We start from the raw sequence: 26659 nt of genomic DNA, 5'->3' as shown, positions 1-26659 counted from the left end.
CACATGGTTAAATCTATAAGAACAAAACTGCACACCTGATTTCATTTAAAGTCCTGTGTGACAGTCAATCTGCAACCTAATAATCATTCTGTAATCTAATTAGGGTTGGTATCGTCAGATAACAAACAAAAACCTGCACTAGTCTACATAAGAACTGAGCTGCTCATGGTCAAAAAAGTTAAAGTTCCATACTTGTTGGCTGCATCTAAATAAAGTGTATTGGACTTGTTTTTAAGAGCGCAAGGGCTTGTAGGGGTGGCTACAGAGAGTGTAGGCTTCGTTCTTTACAAAATGTAGCCACACTTTTGAGCGCTTCCTGCGGTCCAACTTTAAACGGATATTTAGATTATGCGTAAGGTCCTGGCAATTTGCCAGCACAGAAGATGAAAAAAATAAAAAGTGTGCACAGGAATCGATAATAGGAATTGAAATTTTAATTTATAACAAGTATTCGATTCTTAATCTTATGTATCAGATTCCAGAATTGGAATCGAATTGAAATCTAATAATTATGCATATCTAACAATCATTAAAGTCCTTTTATTTCATATTTACTGACTTTTATAGTTTCAGGTTGTTTATTTGATTTTGCTCTCAGATTTCTTAAACTATTTAGTCATTCTCACATAATTTTTTTATTAAAATATACTTAGTTAATGTCTTATGTTTGATCAAAAAACTTCCGTAAGCAAGCATCACGGCTTCTCTTAAAAACTCATTTTATGGGATTGACAGTCTTAAATAGCTGTGTTAATGGATTTTTTTAAAGCCTTTTTATATACAAAGTAAAAAGAACTGTCAGTAATAGTTTGAAATTAATGTTCTAAAGCATGTCATACCTGTGTTTTTAACAAATTTATAGGAAATTTGTTGATATTAATGTTTTTAAGAAAATTATGTTTGACATCTTGAAACCAAAATTTCTTGAATTTTTAATAGCGTTGCTATTTACTGTTAGCTAGGTCTGACCTCAAACATTAAAATAACCTCAAGCTTTATCATAGCTTGGACCATGCATTTAATAATGCAAAGGAATAAAATAAAGTAAGCAAAGACTACACGAGTATATACAAGCGGCACACTGGTTCCAGATAAACAACGATGCTCAAAACTGGTATGTTACACAGCTAATATTTCAACAACAACATATCTTGGTTCTGACAAACAGAAAAAACAATGTTACTCACATACTGATCTGGATCAAAGCAACCTCCTAGGGTCTATTTTTAGAAGATCTTTCTCTGCAAAGTATCTTCATAGATATCTATAAGAATCTCTGCTAAAAGCCTTAGTACCGCGGGTACTAACGCATCTCTGCTGGAAAGTCTTTACAAATATTAATGCAGGTCCTAGCTTCCACAGTCTTTATATTTTCTTCCAAAACGGAGGTCTGGACAATATGTTTTTTTAAAATAAATAAATATTGAATCAATTAAGCCCAGTTGGATTTACTGATGATCTTTATCAGACCATTTATTTTATATTTTGATATATGTATGTTTAAGGCTCTCTTGCTTTAGGGGAATGCCCTCTTAATAGAAGTCTGATAATTAATATTGTGAAATAAAATAAAAACTACTGACAACATGCAAATGTAATGTAACAATTAAAATGCTATATAACAATTAAAATCATAAACCGAAAACAAAATTACTTACTAAATTAGCCTTTCTATGCCATTTTCATACCAGAACTATTCTATCTTTAAATAATTTTACAATTAAAACGATGTTCATTACATAATGTGAACCTGCTTGTGAAAACCCAGCAAATGTCCTTCATAAAGAATAGTGGATGTTTATTATTTGTAGTTTGGATGTTTATCCAGTGTTAACGCAACCATTGTGTTCTTAATATTAATATGATAAAGAGAAAATCATCCACTGCTTATTTCTTTAATAGGTTTAATAAGTTCTAAATCAGTAACACATGGTTAAATCTATAAGAACAAAGCTGTACACCTGATTTCATTTAAAGTCCTGTGTGACAGTCAATCTGCGACCTAATAATCATTCTGTAATCTAATTAGGGTTGGTATTGTCAGATAACAAACAAAAACCTGCACTAGTCTACATAAAAACTGAGCTGCTCATGGTCAAAAAAGTTAAAGTTCCATACTTGTTGGCTGCATCTCAATAAATTGTATAGGACTTGTTTTTAAGAGTGCAAGGGCTTGTAGGGGTTTGCTACAGTTGTCACCGGTGCTTAACAATTTTTATTCAGAAAAATCGACATATCAGCCTTTTCTGGGAATATATGAGTCTTTTAGGGCAAATAATGTCTCCAGCAGTTAAAAAAACCTTTTCACTTGGGGTTGAAGAGGCCTGCACACATAAATATGAAAAGGCAAGATCTGACAGGAAAGGATATGCATTTTTCTGATTCCACCACCTGCCTGGTCATCAGATGTCATTGTAGGTGGAATGTCTTGGTACATCTTTGTCCATTGACAACCAAGTGGGTGCAGAGATAATGTTGAGCTCTCCGTGGATTTCATTTTCAATTCATCATCTGCTGCAAAAATATCACAATGGGGATATTATGGCTCTTTTGCAGGGAGGTGGCTACAGAGAGTGTAGGCCTATTACTTATAACCAATAAGAGGTTTTCATAGAAAGAAAATCATAAATGCACGGTTAAATTAATGTTAAGATTTTAGTTAATAAATATAATTTTAGCAATTTTTTTCTATATACTTACAATATCATCCTCTTCCTCACTCTCCCCTCTGTCTGTGATGTCATTCTCTCTTGTTTTCTTCTCTCCTCATTTGACTTAACATATCAGCCTTTTCTGGGAATATATATTAATCCTTTTGGGCAAATGGTGTCTCCAGCATTGGAAAAAACCCTTGCACTTGGGGTTGAAGAGGCCTGCACACATAAATATGAAGAGGCAACGTAGTTCATTACAAAATGTTAACCTGCTTGTGAAAACACAGCAAATGTCGTTCATAAAATACAGAATATTCTGTGAAAAATCAATATTTTCAATAATGACTGAATAATATCAAAATTTTAGTGAAATTATAGCTTGAAATTAATCTTTGATGCTTGTTGTCTAATAAACGCTTCGATTATGAGACTTTATCCTAGGTTTTCACGGGTTTACAAATGTTTACATGCTAACATAATGTTATGGTTAGTAAAATATCACAAATCTGGTTGAAAGGTAGGAGACATACAGAAAACAGTTAACAGACTGACAGATACAAATGCTTAAATATTTTCTTCATTTTGTTTACTGTTTCTGTCCATTTACCTGCTCTGTGTGTCTGCACTACTGTAACTGTTTACAAACTTTAGACAATAAATGTTATAGTAAGTACAATTAATACACATCAAATGAAGAAATTTGTTATGCACCCCGGTAGTTAATAATATGAATAGTAAGTTTGGATGTTTATTGTAAAATATAAAAAAAAAGAAAATGTTGTATTTTCTCCCATCAGTCCTTGGGTACTGCCGGCGTTGGGCAGCCCCTCCTCCATCTCTACGGTCACATTCACCACTATTGTGGAGGAGGAGAGAAAACAGGAAGCCGCACTTATTCGAAGCCGTGAGAAACCTCTAGCGCTCATTCAGGTATGTAGAGGGTCTCTATGCTGACAACCACATGCAAACATGTTCTGAACTGGTTTTATTTTAGCCAAGTGTGTGTACTTAAGTGAATGTAAGAGATGCTGTAAGAGTTTTCTTCATGTTGCTTATTGATGAAAAGTTAAATGCTTGTACATAAATGGGTCAGTGACGTGACACTTAATTTTTTGAATACCTATGGTTTAATCACATTAAAAAGGGTTAAATTTTCAAAATAAATTTGCAAATTACTTTCTATTTTCTAAGAACCAGTTGCCGTATTAACCAAACTGTTCGTAAGACAAAATCTAAGATCGTTCTTAAGATCAATTATAGGAAGTTCGTAAGAATGTTCTTGAGAGCAATTCTCAAACATTTCTTAAAATGTTCTCAAATATTTTCTTAAGATGAATTATAATTTAATCTTCGAATTAAGTGTATTAAAATGTTTTTTAGCTATTTTTTACATAATAAAGATTATTAAGTAAACTGGTGTTTTCAGCATATGTTCCAATAAATGTTACAAAAACGCATTAAAATGTATATTTAGAGAGAACTCCATATTAAAATTTCACATATAAATAATTTTATAAAATCTATTTTCATGAGTATGTTTACATTCCATCTAGTTGGATAAAATATATAATATTTCTCATTTTTTGCCAGTTACGTTTTTTTTTATTACACAGAATCAACGTAAATGTACAAAATGTACACTAAGTGTATTTACGTTGATTCTAATATACCTGATGCATGCTTGTAAAACCAGTTTTTGCCAACCTTTTTAGTCACTGACCCAAAATACTGGGCTTTTCTAAACCCAAATGTATACTGGGCTTTCCTAAACTTTAGAATGTACATTTTGTTTTAGCAGAGGGGATGATTGACAGATGAGTAGGCTGTTCTTTGGTGTAATGCAACCTTATTTTTCAGTGGTGCGACTAAAAATAATCAGAGGTCGCACCGGTGCCACCAGCCGTTTGAGGGGAAAAAAACTCTCCGCAATTCTGAAAGTTGTGATTCAACAACAGACACACATTACGCCTATATCGTGGTCCAAACCAATCAATGATAGTGAAGGGCGGACCCCCCTCTGATTGGCCGTGGTCCAGATATTCCTGTACGTGTTGTACCAGAGGTCACGTTAACCAAAAATTCTCTGACATTGACAGATTTTTTTACCAGTGATGGAAAAATCTGAAAGCCCTCCGTCTTTTCGGCATCACATTGAGCGGAATTTGTAAATCCCCGTTTCCCTTCAGCATGATGTGCTCGCGAAGTGACCTGCGTGTTGAGATCTAGGAACCCCGTCGGATGTCGCGCTTGGACACGGGAAAGACAGTTCACCTATCAAAGTACACCACATAACATGAAGATTGAAGAAGTATTGATGCACATTTTCCCCCAGTCCTGTGTAAACTATGGCATGCACAGTTCTTTTATACAATGTTTTATTGAGTTGACAGAGCTCCCAGTCTGCAGCACCGGGAGTTATCCCCGTTCCGCTGCTCATGCGAGCCAGTACGCGATCGCAAAACATACAAGGAATGATCAAAAGTCCAGACACAATGCACAATAATAAACAACGTCAAACTTGCTTCACTGCTTATTAGTTGTTGTCCTAAATGTTTGTCAAGTTCCTTGTGTAGTGATAATGGCAGAGCTCTCGTTCTTTATGTGTGCCCTGCACCATTTTCCTTACTTTCGTTTTATTTAAACGTTTTTTAGCCAGCTAAAATAATAATATTTGTTGCTCTTCTGAAAACGACCAACTGTTGGCGCTTGAGAACTCTTTGGAGGCACTGCAAGTTATTCCGGAGATGCGTTTGTTGCTTTGTTTTAGAATATCCGCAACGGTTAACCTACTTGTTACTAGTATTTTATTTCGAAGAATATTGCTTAATATGAAAATGCAGTAACCATATAATTAATAGTTAGAAGTTAATATTAACTTCTCGACTGTTGTGTATGATGCACTGTAGTGTTTGTCCCGCCTCTTCTCTACTGGGATTGGACGTCTGTGTAAAAAAGGACAGTGATGAGCAGCTCTGCCTTATACCCAAAGTTAAAAAGTTTTAAAGACAGGGCAAAAGAAAGTGTGGAATAATATTATGATACACAGTGCATCAAAATGCAGTGTCATCAGTTTGTCTAAAAGAATACAGAACATTACGTGCGGTTTTACGCTCTATTTACACATGGTATGGAGCAGGTGTACATTTCTTTTGGACCAACTAACATTTTAAAATTACAAACATTTTCAAAAATACATAAAAATTTACGTCAAGTCGACTTTACGAACGATTTACAAAAAAATCTTTCTGCTCGTGTTTCATAAATGAGGCCTATTGTCTTAAACAGAATTCGCTTTTCAAGGACTACACAGAACTTCTGGATCAGATTACAGCCCTCTACTTCCCGGGTACATGATGGAATAAATCCAGCCGTGATGTGAGAAGAGAGACTGCAGTGGACGATAGACTTGAAATATGTGAAATATAAAGGTTTTTTGAAACTAGAAACATGAACATCCATTGTTAAACATAAAAAAAACACAATCAAAGCTTTGAAAACTGGGAAAAAAAATGGGGCCTCGTAAATTGTCTTAAATCTCAAAAGATAAGATGTTCAATACATATATTTGGTTGTTTCACATAGAGGTGGAAAGTAACCAATTACATTTACTCGCGTTACTGTATGGAGTTCATTTTTTTGTGTACTTTAAAGTAGGTTTTAAAATCGGTATTTTTACTTGTACTTAAGTACAATGTTTAAAATCACATCCGTTACTGAGTAAAAAAGATAAGGAAAACATTGCAAGGAAAAAATCGCCACCGGACATTACTCCAGTGAATAATGGGCACGAGTTTGCGCCGATACCAGAAGAGCGATGGAGACAGAGAAGTTAGACATCGGTATGGTGCACCTGTCCTAAGGTGAAACCCTATCGAACTCTATAACTGCCGAAGACAATGAATTTAACCCCTGGCCATATTTAAGCAACCATTTCAGCTTCAAGACAGGATTATGGACCCTGTGCAAACTAGCATCTTATAAAAAGCCTAATGTGCAAGAATTTAACAAAAAAATACTATTTGTTTAAATACTGCTCGTACCCTTGTTGCATTGGTAACTAATAAGAAGTTTGAACTGTATAGTAAAAGTCAAAACGACATTGGTGCATAATGCTTTGTTGTAAGTATTTAATCTCGTTTTGTAGATGCACGTTTCACTAATATGTCTGCAACACATTTACGCAGTGTGAATGGAACCGACCTGAACAACTTCTGCTATAAAAGGCAAATTTAAACGTGCATCATAAGTCTCTTCTGTAAGCGCGGACAGCGGTGCAAGAAAGTCATATGAAAATGTGCTTGCTATTTCATGCATTTTGAAAAGCCTCGCAGCCCTGCGCCAGATCATATTTGAGAAGAGCAGGAAACACTAGACACATTTAATAAGGCAAAAAAACACTATGCGCGAGTGTTCACTTTATTAGCTATATAATGTATCTGCAGACAACAAACGCGAAGCTCTTAAAGAGCAGGTTTAAAGGTTTTTGTAAGTGTCCGAATGTTGTATTATAGTCCCCAACAACATGTTAAAATGCATCAAAGGTAAAAAACGGTGCTATTTTCTTAAAATATGAAGAAAACAGATACGTATCAGGCATATTAAACTCTTGGGATTCATGTTTCTTGTTAACTGCGATCAACGGCAGACATGTTGCCATGGTAACGATCAGGTTACACCGGTAAATCATCAAATTGCATGAAACTTAGCAGTGTATACCATTGATTATTTAATAAGAAAATAAGGCTTACAATATTTTCTAAGGCTTAATTTTGCTTCTGAATTGTTTCGTTAATATTTCTGCCATTGATTCTGGATATTTCTGCAAAACAAGGCAAAACATTTTTTTTTTGCATTGCACTTGTAAGGTACAGGTACATAAAACATGAAAAAGGTCAAAAAATGTTGTCACTCAGAAAGTGAAACCCACATATATTATTTAGATTCATTACACATAGAGTGAAATATTTCAAGCCTTTATTTATTATATACCAAGTCCTGCTGGAATATGAAATCAGCATCTCCATAAAGCTTATCAGCAGAAGGAAGCATGAAGTGCTCTAAAATTTGCTTGACTGGTAACTTTACTCGTAATCAAGTACAATTATATCAAAGAAGTAGTCCTTGTAATTGAGTATAATATTATGTACTTTTTCCACCTCATGTTTCACATGTGACGGAGCATGTGAGCGGAGCTGAGCGGTGAGAATTTCGGCTGCCTGTTCAAAGTCGCACCAGACCACTCTGTTCAATTCCGCTTCCCGCTCACCTACAATTTCATCCCGCTCCGGTGAAATCTCTCCACACTCGGTCAAATAAAAAATTCCCCTGCATGCCAAACATGCTCTGACAAGTGATGTGTATGGTTTTAGTCAGAATGATAATTTTGACGTTTACTTGCCATTAAGGAATATTTATTTTGATATAATAATGATAAGATCTAGCTCCCTCACTTTAGCTTTAATTATTAAAGTGCTTTTTACATTATTCTGGGACAAAGTGACTCGAAACGGAGAGGGTCACAAGTATTATGCTGTAGTAAAATACAAAAAGTATTGTAATAAGTATATTTTTTTAACGCTTGCTAACATGCGATAACAAATGACGTTTAATGCGAATAAATATGCAATATAAAAATGCGAGGTGCTTGTTGTTACACCCATAAAGTTTGTTAGATGAACATCTACAGTTACCACATGAGCAAGCAAGTGTAATCATATTTTATTCTTACAACAAAAATTAAGATGTTCTTAAGATCTCAAAAATACATTCCAAACGCAGGTATAAGATTTAGTGTTAGGCGGGACAGATGTTTTGAAAGATTGGATTGACACCAACATTGTTAATATCCATAACTTGTGTGGCTCTTGATTTAGAGTAAAGCCAAAGTGTGTCTGCTCTCATCCAGCTTCAATGCTGCATGCGGTGATTGTATTTTCTCAATGGCTGGTGGGATTTTTCCTTATGGACCTACATATTCAACTGTTATGTTCTGGTTCTTCCATCTGATTTAGATTGAAGAGCGAGCAATTCAAGACCTGTTACTCCATTACCATGCCTCCAATAATCCGGAGGAGCTGATAGTGGTGGAGAGATCACCCCAAGGTCCAATTGCCACTCCCACCTGGAACAAACACTGATGCCAACACACCCCTGACATCACGCTCCGTTTAAAGCCATTTTACGGTGTAATGCAAGCCAAGTCCTGTTTTTCCTCGCCTATTTCTGTAGTATGCAAGCTCATTTTCATTTACTGCTTCCTGATGTAATTCTGTCTGCATTTTTTCCATGGGTTATTCTGATCTCTTAGATGGGAAATACAGAAAAGACTGTGCTATGAAGTGGACTTAATCATGCTAATCAGAGAATACTTGCCAAATAATATTTTTGTTTTCTTTACTATGTAATGTGATGTTGAAATTATATGCGTCTCACATGTTGTGTTTGTGTCTGTATGAGGTTCCTTATAGAGACCAGGCAGAGAAATATAAATTCAACAATTTCCTCTCACACATTGTAAAAGTATGACGAAAATTTAATTAGCTTTAAAAAGCCTTTAAAGTTTGAAGGAGCTGGTTGTTTTATTCCTATGCACAACAAAAAAACTTGACAGTGCCATCTTTATAAAACATGCTTATTTTGGGTTTGAATATAGGGGTAGATTTTTTCTCTTCATTGCCAAACTATGATTGGTACTACATGCAATATTATCAATACATTTTTGGAGTTCTTCTGTTCTTCATTTTTTGCTGAATGTGGATCTTCTCAGTTGCATGCAATAAAGAATTGAATGTGTATCAGTGCCTAAGTTCTTTGTGATGAGCCATCAATTATCCCTTAAGGATGTGAACTGGGGACAGATGTTCAGGAACACTGCTTAAGAATAATCATGATTTGTTGCACAGTGTGCAGATGCTAGTGGCCGATTTAGTAGTTAAGTTTTCTCAACCCTCCCTACATCTGCTATTGATGGTACATAATTAACTAAGAAAGAATTTTAAATGGTACCTATTACACATTTCACCTTTAATTGCCAGATTCTCTGGCCTACATCAAACATCCCAGAAGGTCCTAATTTTTAGCCCTGGCTGGGACGGGAAGGCTTTTTGTGTGGAGTTTGCATGTTCTCCAGTGTGTGTTTACTCTGGTTGCTCCGGTTTTCTCCCACAGCCCAAAGACATGCAGGTTAAATTGATTGAGGATTCAAAATTGTCACTCCCCCAACTTGTGTATGGATCCACTTGTGTATAGAACCGATTTGTGTATAGATTGACTTCTCGCCATAAATATAGCCTTGGATGCTGGAATGGCGTTAAGTATGAAACCATGAATAACAAATGTCTTCTTTTTAAATTCTATGCGCTGGTTTAAACATTGGCAGCTCAAGTTTGCTGTTGTGCCACAGAACTTTGCCTTATCACCATACCCCCTCTCCTCTCACCCTAAGCTTGAGGCCAGAGCAGCCATAAAACCCATCAGGACCTCCAGATGTGGCATGTAATAAACTGGCCATGCGGCAGCACTGGCTAAAATAAAGAACATATCTTTGCATTCTTTTACACACATGGACAAATTATCGATCAGTTATTAACATATAAATTAATGCATGCATGATGTTTAACATTCTGATGTCATGTTTTGTACTCTAAAGGGGTTTGGGAAGTAAAATATGCATAGGTTAACCACAAAAGTCACGTTTTAATGTCATACTTCATCCTAAGCAAATTAGTTCCATACAAAGGAGGAATGGAGAGTGAGCCCCCTCTGACATTAACAGCCGATCAAAGCATTGGAATGGAGGAGTGCCAAATGCAATCTCCTTTCTTATCTAAACAAGTTATAAAAGTACCTTTTCAGCAAAAACTCTTTGTTTTGAGTCTCTCTTTTGCGAATGCATAACAGACCAGCAAACTTGTGAGTCTCTGCTTCAGAGATACTGTAACGGTAATACCAACGTTCTTAGTTTCCATTCTTTGTGCCAGGAAACATTAATAGATATTCAAAGTTCTAAATCTCCGGTCCAGATAAACTAACAGATCACAAGGTTCTGAGTCTCCCCTAGAGACTGAAACAGATAACCCAAGTTCTCAGTGTTCTTTCCTAGGGACTGTAACAGATCAACAGAGTTCCAAGTCTCCGTACCAGAGAGACAATAACAGTATTGATCAAGTAACTGCAACCAGTAAGTCTACTGTCCAGTAAGGCAGCAACAAACGTCTGCAACAAGGTTGAGCTCAGGAGTGCAAACCTTTACTTCGAGGTACCTTCATCTGCATGTTCCATATTGTTAGGACCTTTCTGCACCAGCTTCCAGGCCTTGCCTGCATGTTCCAGATTGGTAGGACCCTCTTGGTGCTTAAGGGGATCATCATCCCACAGCGCTTTGTGTTCAAGCTGTTAAACAGAATCGGACTTCTTCCCCAGACCTTAACGGCTCATTATGCTTTAAAATCTCCCTTGCATACTTTATTATCCTAAAGCTGATCGTTACACACAGTGTTGCATTGTGTTTGACAAACCTAATATTTGGAGTAGTTTTTCCCTTCACGTAATAGGGCTGTGAACAAATATGTTTTTTGTGTGGCAGCTGAATCCTAAGGAGGAATATAAAACGTTGCAAAATGAACATTATAAGTTGCCTTTAATATTGCATACTTGGTTAGCAGATGTGTACCAAATAGTTCTTTACCATCCGCACCCAAGCATCGTAGAACCACCCCTCAAGAGACAAGATCATCACTACTGTAGCAACTTATTTAGCAGCAAACTACAGCAGCCCTGAATCTGAAAGAAATTTTTGGGGCAGGTTCAGCAAGGAAGAGGAGCTCTTGGTTTGTAAACAAGCAAAAAAACCTGGTGAAAGGCTACAACATCAGACTGAGAATGATAGTGGTTGAGGAGGTGCGTCTACAAGAGGAGGCTCTGATGAAAGCAAAAGCTGTCACTCTTTACAAGCAGGGCCAACGTATTCCAAATTATGACAGGTTGTAGACCAGCCTACTGCACATTTGATTAAACTGTTTCATTGTTTCACGAAGCCTCGCTTTGCCCATCACTAAAAATCGCCAAGGACAAAGTAATTCCACTTTCAAAGTGAGTTTAATCCAGACAGTGTACAAAAATCCACAGCAAACACAGCAAAAAGGTGCAAAAACGACATTTTACAAAAAGTAAATAAAAATATTTACTTATCCATACTGGAAGGAAGCATTCACAGGCTGTTACTATCAGTTGCAAATAAGCATGGAGGCAATCGTTCCTCCTATACGCTCAAACACTGTGAGTTCTGACTAATGCTGCGTCCAAATACCCCCACTTGCGGTCATGGCCACTTGAGAGCGTGTGCACGCGACAGGAAGTTAGAGCACAAGTCTGTCCAATCTCTCAAAAACGCCAAAGTGCAGTGCTCTTAACCCACACTATCTTGAATACCGCTTCCGATCGGTATTCAGGGCTAACTGTATCCCATCATGCATCACGTTCTGGATATATCATGAGACGTTTTGCTCGGGTCTCGCAAGATGTTGTGGACTTGCTAAGTGTGTCCAAATGGGTTAGAAACACTACATGCTCACTTGATCTTCACACCCACTAGAACACTTGGGCCATGAAAATAGTCAAGTGGTCAAGTGCAAAGACCGCAAGTGGGGGTATTAGGATGCATCCAATGGCTTGATATGAATCAAGTTAGAGTAAAAGTCACTATTAAAAAAATTACTTAAGTAAAAATAAAAATGTATGCATTGATAAAACGACTCAAGTAGACAGTAACTTAGTTACTTTGTATCTGATTATATAGGCCTACTATTCATACAATTTATCTTTACGCCAATATTTTAATATTACATTTTAATGAATATTTTTAATTATCATAAGCAGATATCTTTGCAATATACACACATAGATTGATGAATAGACAAACACAGAAGAGACAAGCATTTCTATAAATTTCATCTTATTCCGCCCTGTCAGCAAATGTGTGGAGTTTTTTTTTGTGTGTGATGTGTCATGGAGGCAGCAGCTGAGAGTATTAACTTAATTAGTCCATCAGCTGCAATATGATAATCAGCAGCTTAGAGATGAGTTGAACAGCAGACCTGTGAATGGTGTTAATATTGGGCATGTTAATTCTATTGCTGCTGATGATCAGGATTCTCAACCTACTACATCGGTTACTGTTTCTGGGAGGTATATATACTGTATGTTCTCCGAGAAAGGCAATGTCCCAGGTTTTCGAGTAAGAGGTCCCATGATGATATATCTGTAGAAGATTGTGCAGTCATTGAGGTCGTTGAGAAGAACGTGCCCCGAGTGACGATGTTACTGTAGTGAAGTTATCACCTTTTCATTTGTCAAATTCATGCTCATGCAGTCATCTCGAGCCCATTCTAATGAATTTGATGTTTGGTGTGATTTATTAAAGAAGCAATTCTTTTTCTATCTCTCTTTGCATATGTTAGCATCATTAAGGCATTAAAAAAAAGCCGGTAGAGAAGTACATCAGATGACTTCTCTGAAAATACGTTCAGGATGGTTAAGGGTTCTTATGTTCAGTAATAACTGCAATATTTCAGTTCAAGCATTTGGCAGTGAGATGAATGATAATCACCTGTTTGGATGAGTTAGTCAGCAACGGGAAAATAATAAAAACTTCTTGACATCCATGTTTAGAAAACAGTGAAGCAAAGTTGTCACTTTTTCCTGAGAAAAGGAATATGTCCTATGTCCTGTCCATATGTATTTTGTGACATTAAATACTAATGAATGAGATTAAAAATAAATTACTGAAACAGAAAAACTATAAACTACAGTCAAACACAAAAATATTCAGAAACTGTAAATATTTTTCACACAAATACTGTACGTATCTTGGGCATTTTACCATTTTTGGTGACTGCCATTTTTTTTTTGCCCTGAGCTCTGCTTAATTCTCTGGTTAATTTTTGTCCTTGCTGGGTGTTTCGCCACTATGATATGAAATGCCTGTTCACCACACCTGCTTTTCTGCATGATAAAACTTAACCTGTTTACGTCATAAGGTGGGAAAAATAATTGATGTTGAAAAATAATTGCGCCGCAGGGTGTCCTTGTTACACTTTCAGTAATGAAAGGAGAAATGCTTGGTACCTGCATTTTACAGAATTCTTCAACACAGATTGTGTTTGCATGAATGTCTTTTGATTTTGAGCACAAGGCCTTAAGGTATGATGATCCACTGTGGAATACTTTAAATTAACAAGTCAAAAAATTATATCCTGTCCATTGGGCAAAATTTACATTTATTAATTTGTCAGACACTTTTATCCAAAGGGACCAACAGTTGAAGGCAAATCACGATTATGCCGATTTAGACTGTTATTACAAAATAAACCTTGGTCTGTTTGAATGCTGGATTCTGATTGGCTGGAAGGTGTGCATTAAAAGCTTTTAACGGACGATTAGCTCCAGTCAGTTTGATAACATTTAAAATTAACTGACAAAATAACCGTCATTTTCACCTGAGGCCTGTTGCACGAAAGTAGAATTAAGACATCCGGGATAAATGACACAGCTGAGCTCAATGAAGCCAAAACATGTGCGTCCAGGCTTAATTGGTTGCACAAAGACCAAGCCAGGATGAGCAGACACGGATTCATTAAGCCAGGTGAAACCAATCCTGGATAGGTGCGCGCTCACGGCTCACTCAAATAGACCCCGCCACAGATCACAGATTAACTGATTTACCATGGCAACTAGAGCCGCGTACTTTTCCCCTTCGGAAGCACAAATCCTCATGGAGGCATACGAGGAGGTAAAAGATATAATTAAGAAGAAAGGCAACACCGCCACAGTGATAAAGCAAAGAGAAAAAGCGTGGCAAAGTATTGCAGACCGCCTGAATGCGTAAATAGTGCACAATTACACACTCACCGCTCCGCTGAAACATCACAATTACAATTCAAATATTTAATTCACATCTCCAAAAACGCAGTTGTACTGTAATTATGAAACGGTTACATTTTTAATTGAAATGCACTGCAGATATGAGTGAAATTGTGTAAAGTAACTCCATCAGACTGTATAAAGCTATGATAAATTATTACTAAAGCCTTACATTATTATTTAACGTTACCACGCTCAGTACGGTTTAATCTTAGCCGTTGTACTCTGTTTCTTATGTTTTTGTGTTTCTCCTGCTTTTATTAATGTAAAGCTGCTTTGACAGAATGAAACAAGTGTGAAAAGTGCTATATAAATAAAATGTAATTGATTAAATAGATGATCTATAATAATAATCACTTTAATTTATATAGTGCCTTTCAAAGGACCCAAGGTCGGTTGCTCACTGCACTGCAAAAATGTCTTTCTTACTTAGTATTTTTGTCTTGTTTTCAGTTAAAAAAAAAATATCTAAAAAAAAAATCTTAAATATTTTCTTGAGCAAAATTACCTAGGAAAATAAGCAAAAAAATCTGCCAGTGAAACAAGAGAACTTTTCTAAAATTAAGTGTTTATGGAAAAAGTAAACTTATTTCAAAATAATTTTTCTTATTATATTGACAGATTTTTTTTGCTTGTTTTAAGCACACATTTACTTTAAGTTTATATTTTTTGTCTAAACTATACTTATTTTGCTAGGTCATTTAGGTGAATTCTCTGGTGTGTTGCTGCCAGCCTTTTCTCCTGACACCTTTCACAGACCCCCAGGAAGCACAGCAGGCCTACAACCATGCCCATGCCAGGACCAGGGCCAGAGTTGAAATGACCTTTGGCCTCCTGAAGGCACGCTCTCACTGCCTTCACAAATCAAGGGTCAGCCCTGTTAGGGCATGTGATATTACTGTGGCTTGTGCGGTCCTCCCCAATGTGGCCTGCCTGAGGAAGGAGAGGGCCCCCAGAGTGCCACCAGCCATGGAATGGGACAATCCGGCAATCTTCCCTGATGACGACAGTGGTCGGCTGCTGAGGGACCAATATGTGTTGAATTATTTTAGTTAGTATGTGTGCTTTCAATTTTGGTTAAATATGTCCTGCGGTGGCAGAGGAATTTGGGTTTTTTTGGGTTCGTTTTTTTAAGAATTTGGCCTCTTATGATGTGTGTGCGGTATACTGTGTGTAATACAAGGCTGCAGGGAGGCTACTGCATCCATTCATTTGTCTGTTCAGTTGATGTGTATGGATTTGTCCTGCATTTATTTTAGTGTGCAGACATGCAGGGTGTGTTATATACAGACCTTTGAATGTATATGTATCATTTTGTATAATATGCTTTGATTCTGTGCTTTCCATCTTGTAGAGTCACTGTGACTTTAGTTTCAAAAGGAGCTGATGGTTTACCTGCTTTGTTTTGTCCTTATTCAATAAAGGAACATAATGTTACACATTGTGTTTTTATGTTTATATGGAATGTGTATTTGTTTATATGACAGAGTACTAGGGCCACACTGAGGAAAAAGGATAAAGTCATAAATTTATGAGGCTGGTTCTTTCTGCAGAAAAGCTACATATTCTTTTTACAGTTTTGATACTTATGACAATGTGATACTTAATATTCTGGCACATCAGCATGTCTTTCTTTATGAAACCATACTGAAGTACAATTTTACGAAATGCCCCACATCTGTCATTTTAACAACTGTCCTCCTTTAAAACAACTGGTTACAATATTATGACTTGTCTTTTTTTTCCCCTATGTGGCCGTAATATTCTATAATTTTATATATAGCCTTATAGTCTATGGGAAACTGTAAATTATCTAATGATAGCAACATCATCTAAAAATCATTATTTATCCAAAATGATTGAAATTAATGATCACAAACGTTTAAATAATGACAGTGGGTCTAGTTATATGTGATAACAATGTATAGTGAGCAGTGAAATAACTATTGGTTTCCATTTGTGGTGACTGCTGACTGACATTAGGGATGAGATTAAATAGATCCTGGAATTTAGCCTGGTCTGGAGCAGGCTAGCTCCACAGAATAAATCTCCATGGTAATTTATACCATAACATATCCTCCTGCCCCCTATCCAGCTTTTGTGCAACCGGATTACGGATCAATTGAGCCAGGATCACCAAGATATCCTGGCTTAATCCCTTATCCTAGTTTTGTGCAACAGGCCCCTGATCTAAAAATGAGACTGTTTACAGTGTTATGTAAACATAAACCACTTGATTACCCAGTAAAGGTTTATTACAACTGTACATTATCACTTATTCAATTCAGTCTATTTGAAGACACACATTCACTAGTCTTCCTGATCTTTTGATCTCAGTGGTCACTGTGTGGATTACAAGACTCTTATTTTTAAAGTGCTCTGAAAAAATCTGAGTGTATTGTGAGCATGCCCAGAAGCCCATCAGTCACTTTTAACCTCACAGGGCCTTTGCCACGTTTAACTCTGTCGTCTTTTGAGATTCCAGATTGGATTCTGCAAGAAGCTGCTTTAGTATATAGCGAGAAGGAGACTTCTGAGAAAACTAGCACTGGGTGGAGACTGGTCTTTTGATAATCATAGGTGGAGTGCTGGCAGAAAGTCTTCACTTTTCACTAAAAGTAAAATAGGATTATATGGAGTTGACTCAGTCGTTCTCATGTTGTTTTACATAACAATTGACAATACTTTGCTAAACAGCATATATGGTCTTCTCTTTTCATTTCACACATTCTTACACTTGGTAATATAAGCTGTTAATTATATAAAATATTTAGGCATTTATAACAATAATTCATGAAGTACTTAATACATATAGAGCTTTTCAGAAATATATGATACAAACCATTCAAAATAACGAGGAAATACTCTTTAAATAACTATAATGAAAATGATTTTGATATATATATTGAATTCCCTTTATTCCACTTCGAACAATTCTCAATATATTCACCTTTCTTTAGCCATCCAACCAATTACCACTAAATTAACAGCATTCAACATTTAATAAAATATGCAAGCATTCAACACTCTACATGTGGCACAGCTGTCACGATCTGCCGCGGATTCATCTGCAGCGTGGGGAAATTTCCGCGGCCATGAATCGGGATAATCTCGTTCAGGATGACGTCTAGACGCTGGACCTGCTCCCAGTTTAATAAGCTAAACTTACAGTCTGAAACTCCACTGATCCAGTTGTCCTCTTCAACCATCGTGTAGGCTTGTGAATAAACAGGAACTTGCGCTGTTAATCCTGTAATTTTACAGTAATAGGGGGTGCTATAATTTAAGAAAATTCATGCATGTAGCCACTGCCACGAAAACCGTTTTTAGAAATGTGGCTATTGTGGTTAATTTGTCAAAATGATTACAGAATCTATATTGGAATCATGACAAGTCAATAAATTGAACCAAAAAAGTATGCCTTCATCTTCAGAAATTATTATGATATTTCATGAAAGTATTTTTCTTTTAGCAGGGACTTGCATGAAGATGAGTATGAATATGGCTTGTTGCCAGTATTCTTACACTTGTTTCTTCTACTGTATGTATCCAATACCGGTATCCAAAGAAATTTACTTGGCATTGCATGAACCCTGCTCTAACAGCTAATCAAGAGAAAAGCTAAACTAATTTTCCTAGCACAGGCTTTAGCCGATGTTAACCTACATGGGATCAAACAGATTTAAAGGGCGGGGCGACAGTCGTAACGCATGGCTTTGAGTTTATTCGTCTGAGTTTATTGCTCTTATTTGATGCGGTGATTAAACATGCGTCTCATCTCCAAGGCATCTTTGTGGCACTTCAACTCCGTCTGTAGCGTTTAGGATCAACAGCGCAAGTTCCTGTTTATTCGCAAGCCTACACGATGGCTGAAGAGGACAACTGGATCAGTGGAGTTTCAGACTGTAAGTTTAGCGTATTAAACTGGGAGCAGGTCCAGCGTCTAGACGTCATCCTGAACGAGAGCATCCCGATTCATGGCCGCGGAAATTTCCCCACGCTGCAGAAGAATCCGCGGCAGATCGTGACAGCTGTGCGGAGTCGCATGCGGGATCAGCGCATCCATTTGCGGGATGTGCGGCTCAACGGATCCGCCGCCAGCCACGTACTGCACGAGGACAGCGGGCTCGGTTATAAAGACCTGGACATCATATTCTGCGCGGACCTTAAGGCAGAGAACCAGTTTCAGATGGTCAAGAATATTGTCCTAGACTGTCTTTTTGACTTTTTACCCGAGGGGGTCAATCAGGAGAAAATTACCCCACTGACACTGAAGGTGTGTGTTTATGTTGTGTTCAAGTGGAATTGGCAAGTGGATGTAAAATGTCTTTTTAAGTTGTTAAGGGAAGTGTCTATTAAAGCAATTAAAAAAGTGAAAAGATTCAAGATCCTAAAAATGCATGGGTATAGCCTGTAGGCTATTTACTGTAGTAAACTTTAGTGTTGATTTACTCACAATGTGCTGTTTAATAACAAAGTTCAGTAATTCCTACAATATACTACTGGAAAATTAAATTTGACTAGTTTTCTTTACTTAATTATACAAGTATGTTTTTTAAAAGTTTTTTACTTTTAGGCTCTGATTCATCACCAACTTTTACACTTTTTTTCATAGCATTTAGCTTTTTTAGTTCACATAAATAGACCTGTGTCTACAATATTGCACATTTATGGAAGGACATATAAGCTAAATTGAATTAGAAGAATTAGAAAGACAGAAGCCACTGCATTAGAAGAATTAGAAAGACAGAAGCCACAGAATCACATGTCCGTCAAAACTTGCCAGCATTCAATTTTGTGATTTGTTTCATGTAATATGCTATTTCAGATTGTCTACATGCTATTTTATCCATTGACAGAGTAGAAAAGCAATTTGAGTAGTTAACCGATAGGCTGGTAAAATATTGCTTTTCTGTCGCTAATAGGATTGTAGTAAAGCAGGTTAAAGCCGATCTCAGCATTTTAGATTTCCTGTGAAATTTGTGAATCCTGTGAATGACCTTACACATTTTTCTTCTTCATGCAATGAAAGCAACTTTTAGTTGAAATAATTTAAATAGTAATAATTATTCCTTTTTTTGTAGGAAGCATATGTACAGAAGATGGTGAAGGTGTGTAATGATTCAGATCGCTGGAGTCTGATCTCCCTCTCCAACAACAGGGGCAAAAACGTAGAGCTAAAGTTTGTGGACTCCTTGCGTCGACACTTCGAGTTCAGCGTTGATTCTTTCCAGATTAAGCTAGACTCTTTGCTTCTTTTCTACGAGTGCTCAGAGAACCTGATGGCCAAGAACTTTCATCCCACCATAATTGGCGAGAGCGTGTACGGAGATTTTGCTGCTGCCTTGGACCACCTGCGCAACAAGGTGATCTGCACTAGAAACCCAGAGGAGATCCGGGGAGGATGTCTCCTGAAGTACTGCCACCTTCTGGTTAGAGGATTCCGAGCCGCTTCGGAGTCAGATATAAAGGCTCTCCAGCGCTACATGTGTTCTCGCTTCTTCATTGACTTTTCGGGTATCAGTGAGCAGCAGTGGAAACTTTAGTCATACCTCCAGAACCACTTTGTAGGACTGGAGGACTGCAAGTATGATTATCTTATGAGATTGCATGGGGTGGTGAACGAAAGTACGGTGTGTCTGATGGGACAAGAGAGGCGTCAGGCGCTAGGGTTGACAGTGTTGGCAGTCCATGTGCTGTCCGAGCAGAACGTCATACCCAATGTGGTAAACGTCACCTGCTACTATCAGCCTGCCCCCTATGTAGCAGACATTAACTTTAAAAATTAATACATTGCCCAGGTTCAGCCCTTATTTACCTGCCATCACAAATCCTTCTCTTCATGGTTACCGTGCAACTGAGCGCGTAGAGGAAGCAAAATAAATCGTTGTCTCATTTTGAGATGTATCATTGCATTGTCATAAAGGAGCTGAACTCGTTTTGCAATATACAGTGCAACGAAAGACTGTCTGCTTCCTAACTCCATTGATTGGAAATAATCTGGGGTCAATGTTAACCAACTCCGGCAAGGTTTGTCGATGATGTGGCAGCCGTTAAAGACAGCCTTTCCAACAGAACTTTCAAAAGGGTGCTTTTGCATTGCCATGCCTAACTCTTGTCTGATTGTGTAGCGTTAAACAGCTGTGAAGTGGCAGTTCTAATGGCTGACACTGACACAGAGATTTAATGTAAGATTATCAAATGCAATAGAAAGGAAGTGTTGGCTTTCTCATCTCAGTCCGAATGGTACCAGATGTGTTAGAAATTACACAAAAAAAGTGTGTCTTAATCCTTTCGGTATAAATGAGGGGGAAAGTCATAAAACACTACAGAGACAGTTTTTACAAACCGAAGATTTAGAGATTATATTTTTATATACAGATTTATTTGTACATGTGAATGCATTCTAAGTGCCTGATGTTTGATGCAGTACAGTGATGTAATTAAAAACAATCGTGATACAAGACAAATTGACTAACAGCTTGTGAATGTGTATGATTATGTCCTGTTTAGCGGCGCAACGCGACAAAAGAGAAGAGAGCCCATTAGAGTCCGTTATAATAAAAAAATTGTCCACACTGGATGCGTCGCGATACGACAAACCCATTAAGAAAAAGCAGCTTGTTGTGTCGCATCGGTCACATCCGATGTCATCTTATAGGTCTCTGAATTGTGGAAGGAAATTATTTATTTTGCTTGTAAAATTCTATCTTATTTATTGTTATTGTGCGGAACTCTTTGAGTAGCACTGTAGGCCTACAATAAGAAACTTGCAGTCCGTGAAAGGCTTTAATGTGCGAGGCAGGGGGAGTCCTCTAAGTATTGCAAGTCATTTTGCTTGGCCACGGTTGTCAGTACAACAACATTCGACAGACAACACACAGTGTCAGGTAAGAGATGAGAGCTGTTGGCACATGCCAACATATGATGAGAAAAAAATGCTGATCTTGCCGTTCAAAAAATTGCTCAGACAAAGAAGGTCCAGGTGTCAAAGACTTAACTTTATTTGTTCAAGTCAAACAAAGTGAGATGTTTTCCAAAAGCATCTGAAAATCGGGTGTTTTCCAACCTCTAGTTATAGTGAAACTACTCAGAGGTGTTTCCTTTCGAAACCAATCAGGTAAATTCCCGCTATCTCTTATTTTTATTTTCCAATTGTCCTTGTCTGCCACCATTGTTTCTGGGCATCAAAGTCTGTGGTTTAATGGTGGAATTTCAACCTTGACTTAATTTTTAAAATAAGAAATAAGTTATGCATCATATGTTTGACTCAATTGGGTCGGGCCTCTAACACATCACTGGATTTTGCTATAATGTATTGTAAGTTTGACCCAACTAGGTCAGGCCTCTTAACACATCACTGGATTTTGTATTGCTGAAACAGATTAAAATGTTTTATGAAAGCAATTACTGCATAAGTTCATATATATTCAAACAATCTTGATTCTAACACTCATCCAAGTTAATATGATTTCTGTCACACAATCTTGATTCTAATACTCATCTAAGTTAATGATTTCTGATGTACTAACACAACTATGCTACAAACATTCCTATGAATACTTCTTCATAACCGTGGTGAATAACAAACCCCATATTATACAGGATATTGATCAAAATTATACACAATATATTCCCCCCTTTGGGGCGCCATAAGAGTCCCACATTTGATTAAGGCTAACAGAAGAGGAATATCTACTTCAAAGTGAATATTTCAGCGTGAGCAAAATGAATCAATATAAACTATTATACTCATTATTCCATATAGATGCGTATAAGCCATAAAAGAAAAAATCCATCTGACTCGACTAGGTTGTATCGTAACACGGACAACTCCTGCTTATAACCATTTAAAACTTGATTTCTATATTAGATTGCAAATAGTTGATCATCCCTGACCGAATACACCACCATTTGATTGTGAGGAGCAGATCTAGTAATTCGCTTAACTGCCTGCATGAAGCAAGGCCAAAAACACAGTAATATCAGGATTGGTGTCACAATGCAGATTATCAGCATCAATATGTTATGCATATTGGGAAATATGTTGCCAAGCCAGTCCCATACTGAAGTATCTGAATCTACTTCACCCTTCGCTATCGCAGTAGATAGCATCGAAATGTTGTGTATTCCTTGTTCGATGAGATGTCCATCTGCGTCGTTGTCTGGTATGTATGTGCAACAGGTCTCTACAACCATAGCACAAACACCTCCTTGTACGGCAGTAAGTTGATCCAGTACCAAGCGATTCTGAAGAGCAGTAAGACGTAATCCTTGTAGTTCTTCCTTGATTCCTTCCATCATGAGCTTCGTTGTGTTGATAAATGAAGACAACTCATATCTAGTGATCTCTACGTCGTGCATCAGTGATTCTACTCCCAATGCTGGAGCAAAAGTAACTGCAATCTTTTCTGCAACTGTCCATATATGATGATTTTTTGGTACAGGGCTATCTTGTAGGAAGTTGAATAATCCTCTTCTCACTCGCCGTTGACTGTCCATTGATCGATGAGGCAAAATAATAGCTCCTCCATGTAGCTGGACCAAAGCACACTGTCCTGTCCAACTCTTTGGTAATGATAAATATACTTGATAGCCACACAGCCAGTAGTAGCCTTCAACAACTCCCGTTCCCTCTTGATCAGGAACATGCACCGTTGAGCACGATGGACATTTTGATTGTCCTCTATAGGAAGTAAGTATGTACTAGTAAGTAACAATTCGCTGTGGTACTTCATGAGTAACAGTAACCATCGTAGCTGGGGGATTCTCGTAGTCTGCATAATCGAGACAGGCCATACAGCTTCGTCTCACCGATTCATTAACAGGTTTATAGATGTCTGAACATTTCCACTTTGGTATTGTCCCCAGAGAGTAATTCCCTGTCTTTCTCTCATAACAGACTAGATTGTTAGGTACATGTTTAACAGTCGCTATCTGAGCAAAGAGTCTGCCAGGAAGAGGGTGTGGAATCCAAGTATCGTGCATCATAGTTTGCTCATTTGGGGTTAGCTTTAGTCCTTCTGCAAATATAGTATCTATTGATTTCCAAAATATGGGATCAAGGCCCTTGCTTGGTCCAGCAGCGGCTACTGCTGCCTTGGCTGCTCCAAATGTGTTGTTGGGATTCTGATGTGGCCACCAATCTCCTCCGGTGGTGCTGTGAGGAAAGTGAGCACAAACATAACAGTCTCTGGCATTATTCATTCTTACGGTATGATTTGTTAATCTCCACCACATGTTAGTAGCATAAGGATGAGGGGGATTGGGGTGATCCATCCATGCATCGGAGAGTGCTCCCCTCTTTTTGTTGATACTCTGTCTTCTCTGCCGGTGTTTAGATTCAAACGCTGGAACCAGTAGACCTCGGAATAAATGATCAGATGGTGTTTCATTTACCTCAAAGTCCACCTGTCCCGAGGTAGTGTTCAAGGAGTCCATGTCACTGTGATCCACATCCATGCCATTTCTCATAATGATCGGTATTATGATCACAAACGTTAAAATAAACATCATGGAAGCTATGTCCCGCTCTCCACACAGTCCCCGAAACCTCCTTGGATGCCACCATGGGTGTCTTCTCCCTTCCATTGTGATGGTTACTAAGGTTCAATTTAACTCGTATCCTTCGGTGCGATAATTGAAAATCATCCACTGGCCTGGTCTCAATCTTGATCCCGCTTTGAATCGTGTATGACAATTATGTGGTTTTAATGTCAAAGCCCCCGTATGTAGGTTAATTGAGGGCCAATGCAAATATTGAGTGTACACAGTTAAAGTCCAGCTTGGTTTTCTCTCAGTCCACGTATCTTCCTGTTGAAGTAAATCCTACGGCCAAAATGGCACTATCATGGGTTAGTAATCTCAAAGTGTCTGTTCGTGGCTCTGGTTGTCTATGTTCAGAAAATACAGATGCATAACCGGAGATCACCAAGTCGTAATAGCACTGTTCCTCAGTACATTCACTTCTAGATGGAAAATAGAGCGATGTCCCTCTTATTCGGTCTGAAGGCAGTTGGCGGTGTGGAGAATTATTCGTATGATAAGGTCTGAACTTCTCTGCAAACTGTTCAAAGGCTGATGTCATTACTTATGTACTTCGTCGAGACTGGGTGAGGTCACCAAAGGAGTTCTATCAAGGGTAACTGATATTTTTAAACTAACTATGTTCGTCCAGTGGGTTACCCCCACCTTCACTAAAAGAGGTGGTTCTTCCACTGGCCCTTTGCCCTTGTACTCCTACTCACAGTTCTAATTTCTTGGGTAATGCGCACACTGGTATTCCCATTCCGTGATTGGTAAATTATGACTTGTAGTTTTCAAAGTGCTCCTTCCTCGGTCCACAACTGGTCGGTGTCCAGGTTTTGTGAAGAAAAAGACAAAAGTTATCCCGACCAAGTTGTCGTAGTAAGCTGGAACAGCAACTGACTGTCCTACTGCCAGAACCGCTGGATCCTGTTCCAGTATTTGCCGTGCTGCTGGGCCTAAGTGTCGTCTGGGGTACCCCGGTCGTGCAGGATGTAGCACTACTCTCTCACTCCAGTATCGGTACTCTTGTGAATACTCGTCCTCTCGCAGCGGAAGACGTCGTTTCCATCCTATTTTAACCTCCTGCTCCTTTCTGAACCTCTCTGCGGACGTCAGTTTGCCGATCACTCAAAACTCTCTCTGGAACCCCCAGTCTTGGCCTATATTTGTGGTGATAGTAGCAAGAAACAAAGAAAGAAAGAAAGAAAGAAAGAAAGAAACCACATAATGCATATCCTTTCCATTCACATCTTTTGGGACCTTCGTATGGGCAAACTAAAAGAAAGGGAAAGGGGTTTTTGCCAAAAAATAACAAACAAAACATCAACTATCTTCCTGCCTATTTATATCTAAAAGTATCCTACTAATACTACATACCCCAAAATGAAATACAATTATAGACTTTCTCCCTTTTTTACACAAAAACAGAGTTATAACAGCAAAATTGGCACCCCTTTTTTCTGTTGTGGTTTTGTGGCAAGCTAAGGTGTCTCATGCTCTTCACATTTGTCCATTGCCGTGATCATGGTTAACATAAATGCCTCAGAGTCATGCTGTACATACAACTCTGTGTGCAGTAACATTTGTCTAGCTGTGGCCTTAACCAACAAAGATCTTAGTATAGGGAAAACACAACAGAACAACATTGCAAACATGATTGACACAACAACAATCATTATTCCCACTTTGGTTAGCCATCCTCCCCAGAACCCAAATATTGACTCAAACCATGTCCCCAATGCTTTATCTCTTCCTGCATTAGCTGTTATTTCGTCTCTAAGGTTTTTTAACTTTTCCATAGCCTGGGTAAAAGACCCATCAGGGGCAGTATTATTAGGAATGTAAGTACAGCAAACATTACATCTTCTCCAAACATTACACAGACTCCTCCTTTTTCTGCTAACAACCAATTCAGAGCTTGTCTGTTTTGCCAGGCCATTTTACTTGTTGGGGCTTGTTGTTCTCCAAGAGCTTTAAGTGCATCATTTGAGTAGTTAATAAACCTCTGCTGATTGTAATACAGATAATTTATCCATTCTGTGTTCTTATTCGGGGTAATCCATACAAAAATAGACTCAAATCCAGATTTAACTGTCATGATTCCACTATCATGCCATGTTTATTCTTGTTGTTTGAGTGGAATCATGGCATAACCTATGGTTTTGTGGGAGATTGAGTGATCTTTCTCGTGCCTCGTCATTGTTCCCTACATCTCGTCCCTCGTCAGCCTCTCCTTAGTGCCAATCCCCAGCACCTGTTGCTCGTTAACGATCCTTTGTCTGTCTCCCCTATAAAGAGTCCTCATGTTTCATTGTCCTGTGCTCGTGCATTGTACCTGTACCTGTTTGTAATACCTGGTCCTCGTCTGAGCTGTTTCCCATACCTTGTCTTATGCTGCTGTTCCCTCTGTGTTTAGTAAGTTCAGTTTTTGTAGTGTTTATATCAAGTGTTTGTTTTCTTAGTTAAGTTAGTCAGTGTCCTTGTTTATTGTTAAAGCTATTTATATATCCCTGTCCTGTTTTACCCCATCGTGGGCTTTTGTTTTATTTATTGTTAAT

General features: G+C 37.9%; 2 protein-coding genes and 1 long non-coding RNA gene across 3 annotated transcripts in view; 2 read left to right on the top strand and 1 right to left on the bottom strand.

Annotated features, from left to right (window-relative positions):
* ibtk (inhibitor of Bruton agammaglobulinemia tyrosine kinase) overlaps nt 1–9446 on the top strand; it is a 69448-nt gene extending 60002 nt beyond the window's left edge. Inside the window, exons 27-28 of the mRNA XM_056762623.1 lie at nt 3452–3584; nt 8666–9446. Of these exons, the coding sequence (XP_056618601.1) occupies nt 3452–3584; nt 8666–8791 (259 nt within the window). The 3' untranslated portion in view covers nt 8792–9446. The remainder of the gene's footprint in view (nt 1–3451; nt 3585–8665) is intronic.
* LOC130432992 (uncharacterized) lies at nt 1322–11972 on the bottom strand. The gene is made up of 3 exons (XR_008908514.1): nt 11840–11972; nt 2701–2873; nt 1322–2514 (listed from the first exon to the last, which is right to left on the bottom strand). It is a non-coding gene; the product is annotated as an uncharacterized LOC130432992 (long non-coding RNA).
* A 6466-nt stretch (nt 11973–18438) lies between these two features.
* On the top strand, nt 18439–20434 carry tent5aa (terminal nucleotidyltransferase 5Aa). The gene is given in 2 exon segments (XM_056762219.1): nt 18439–18849; nt 19658–20434. Coding segments are annotated over 2 exon segments (1188 nt in total).
* The last annotated feature ends 6225 nt before the right edge of the window (nt 20435–26659 follow it).

The sequence above is a fragment of the Triplophysa dalaica genome, chromosome 12 (assembly GCF_015846415.1).
Source record: "Triplophysa dalaica isolate WHDGS20190420 chromosome 12, ASM1584641v1, whole genome shotgun sequence".
NCBI classification, from domain to species: Eukaryota; Metazoa; Chordata; class Actinopteri; order Cypriniformes; family Nemacheilidae; genus Triplophysa; species Triplophysa dalaica.
Note: the sequence above shows the minus strand (reverse complement) of the source record. Positions and strands in the feature narration are given on the sequence as shown.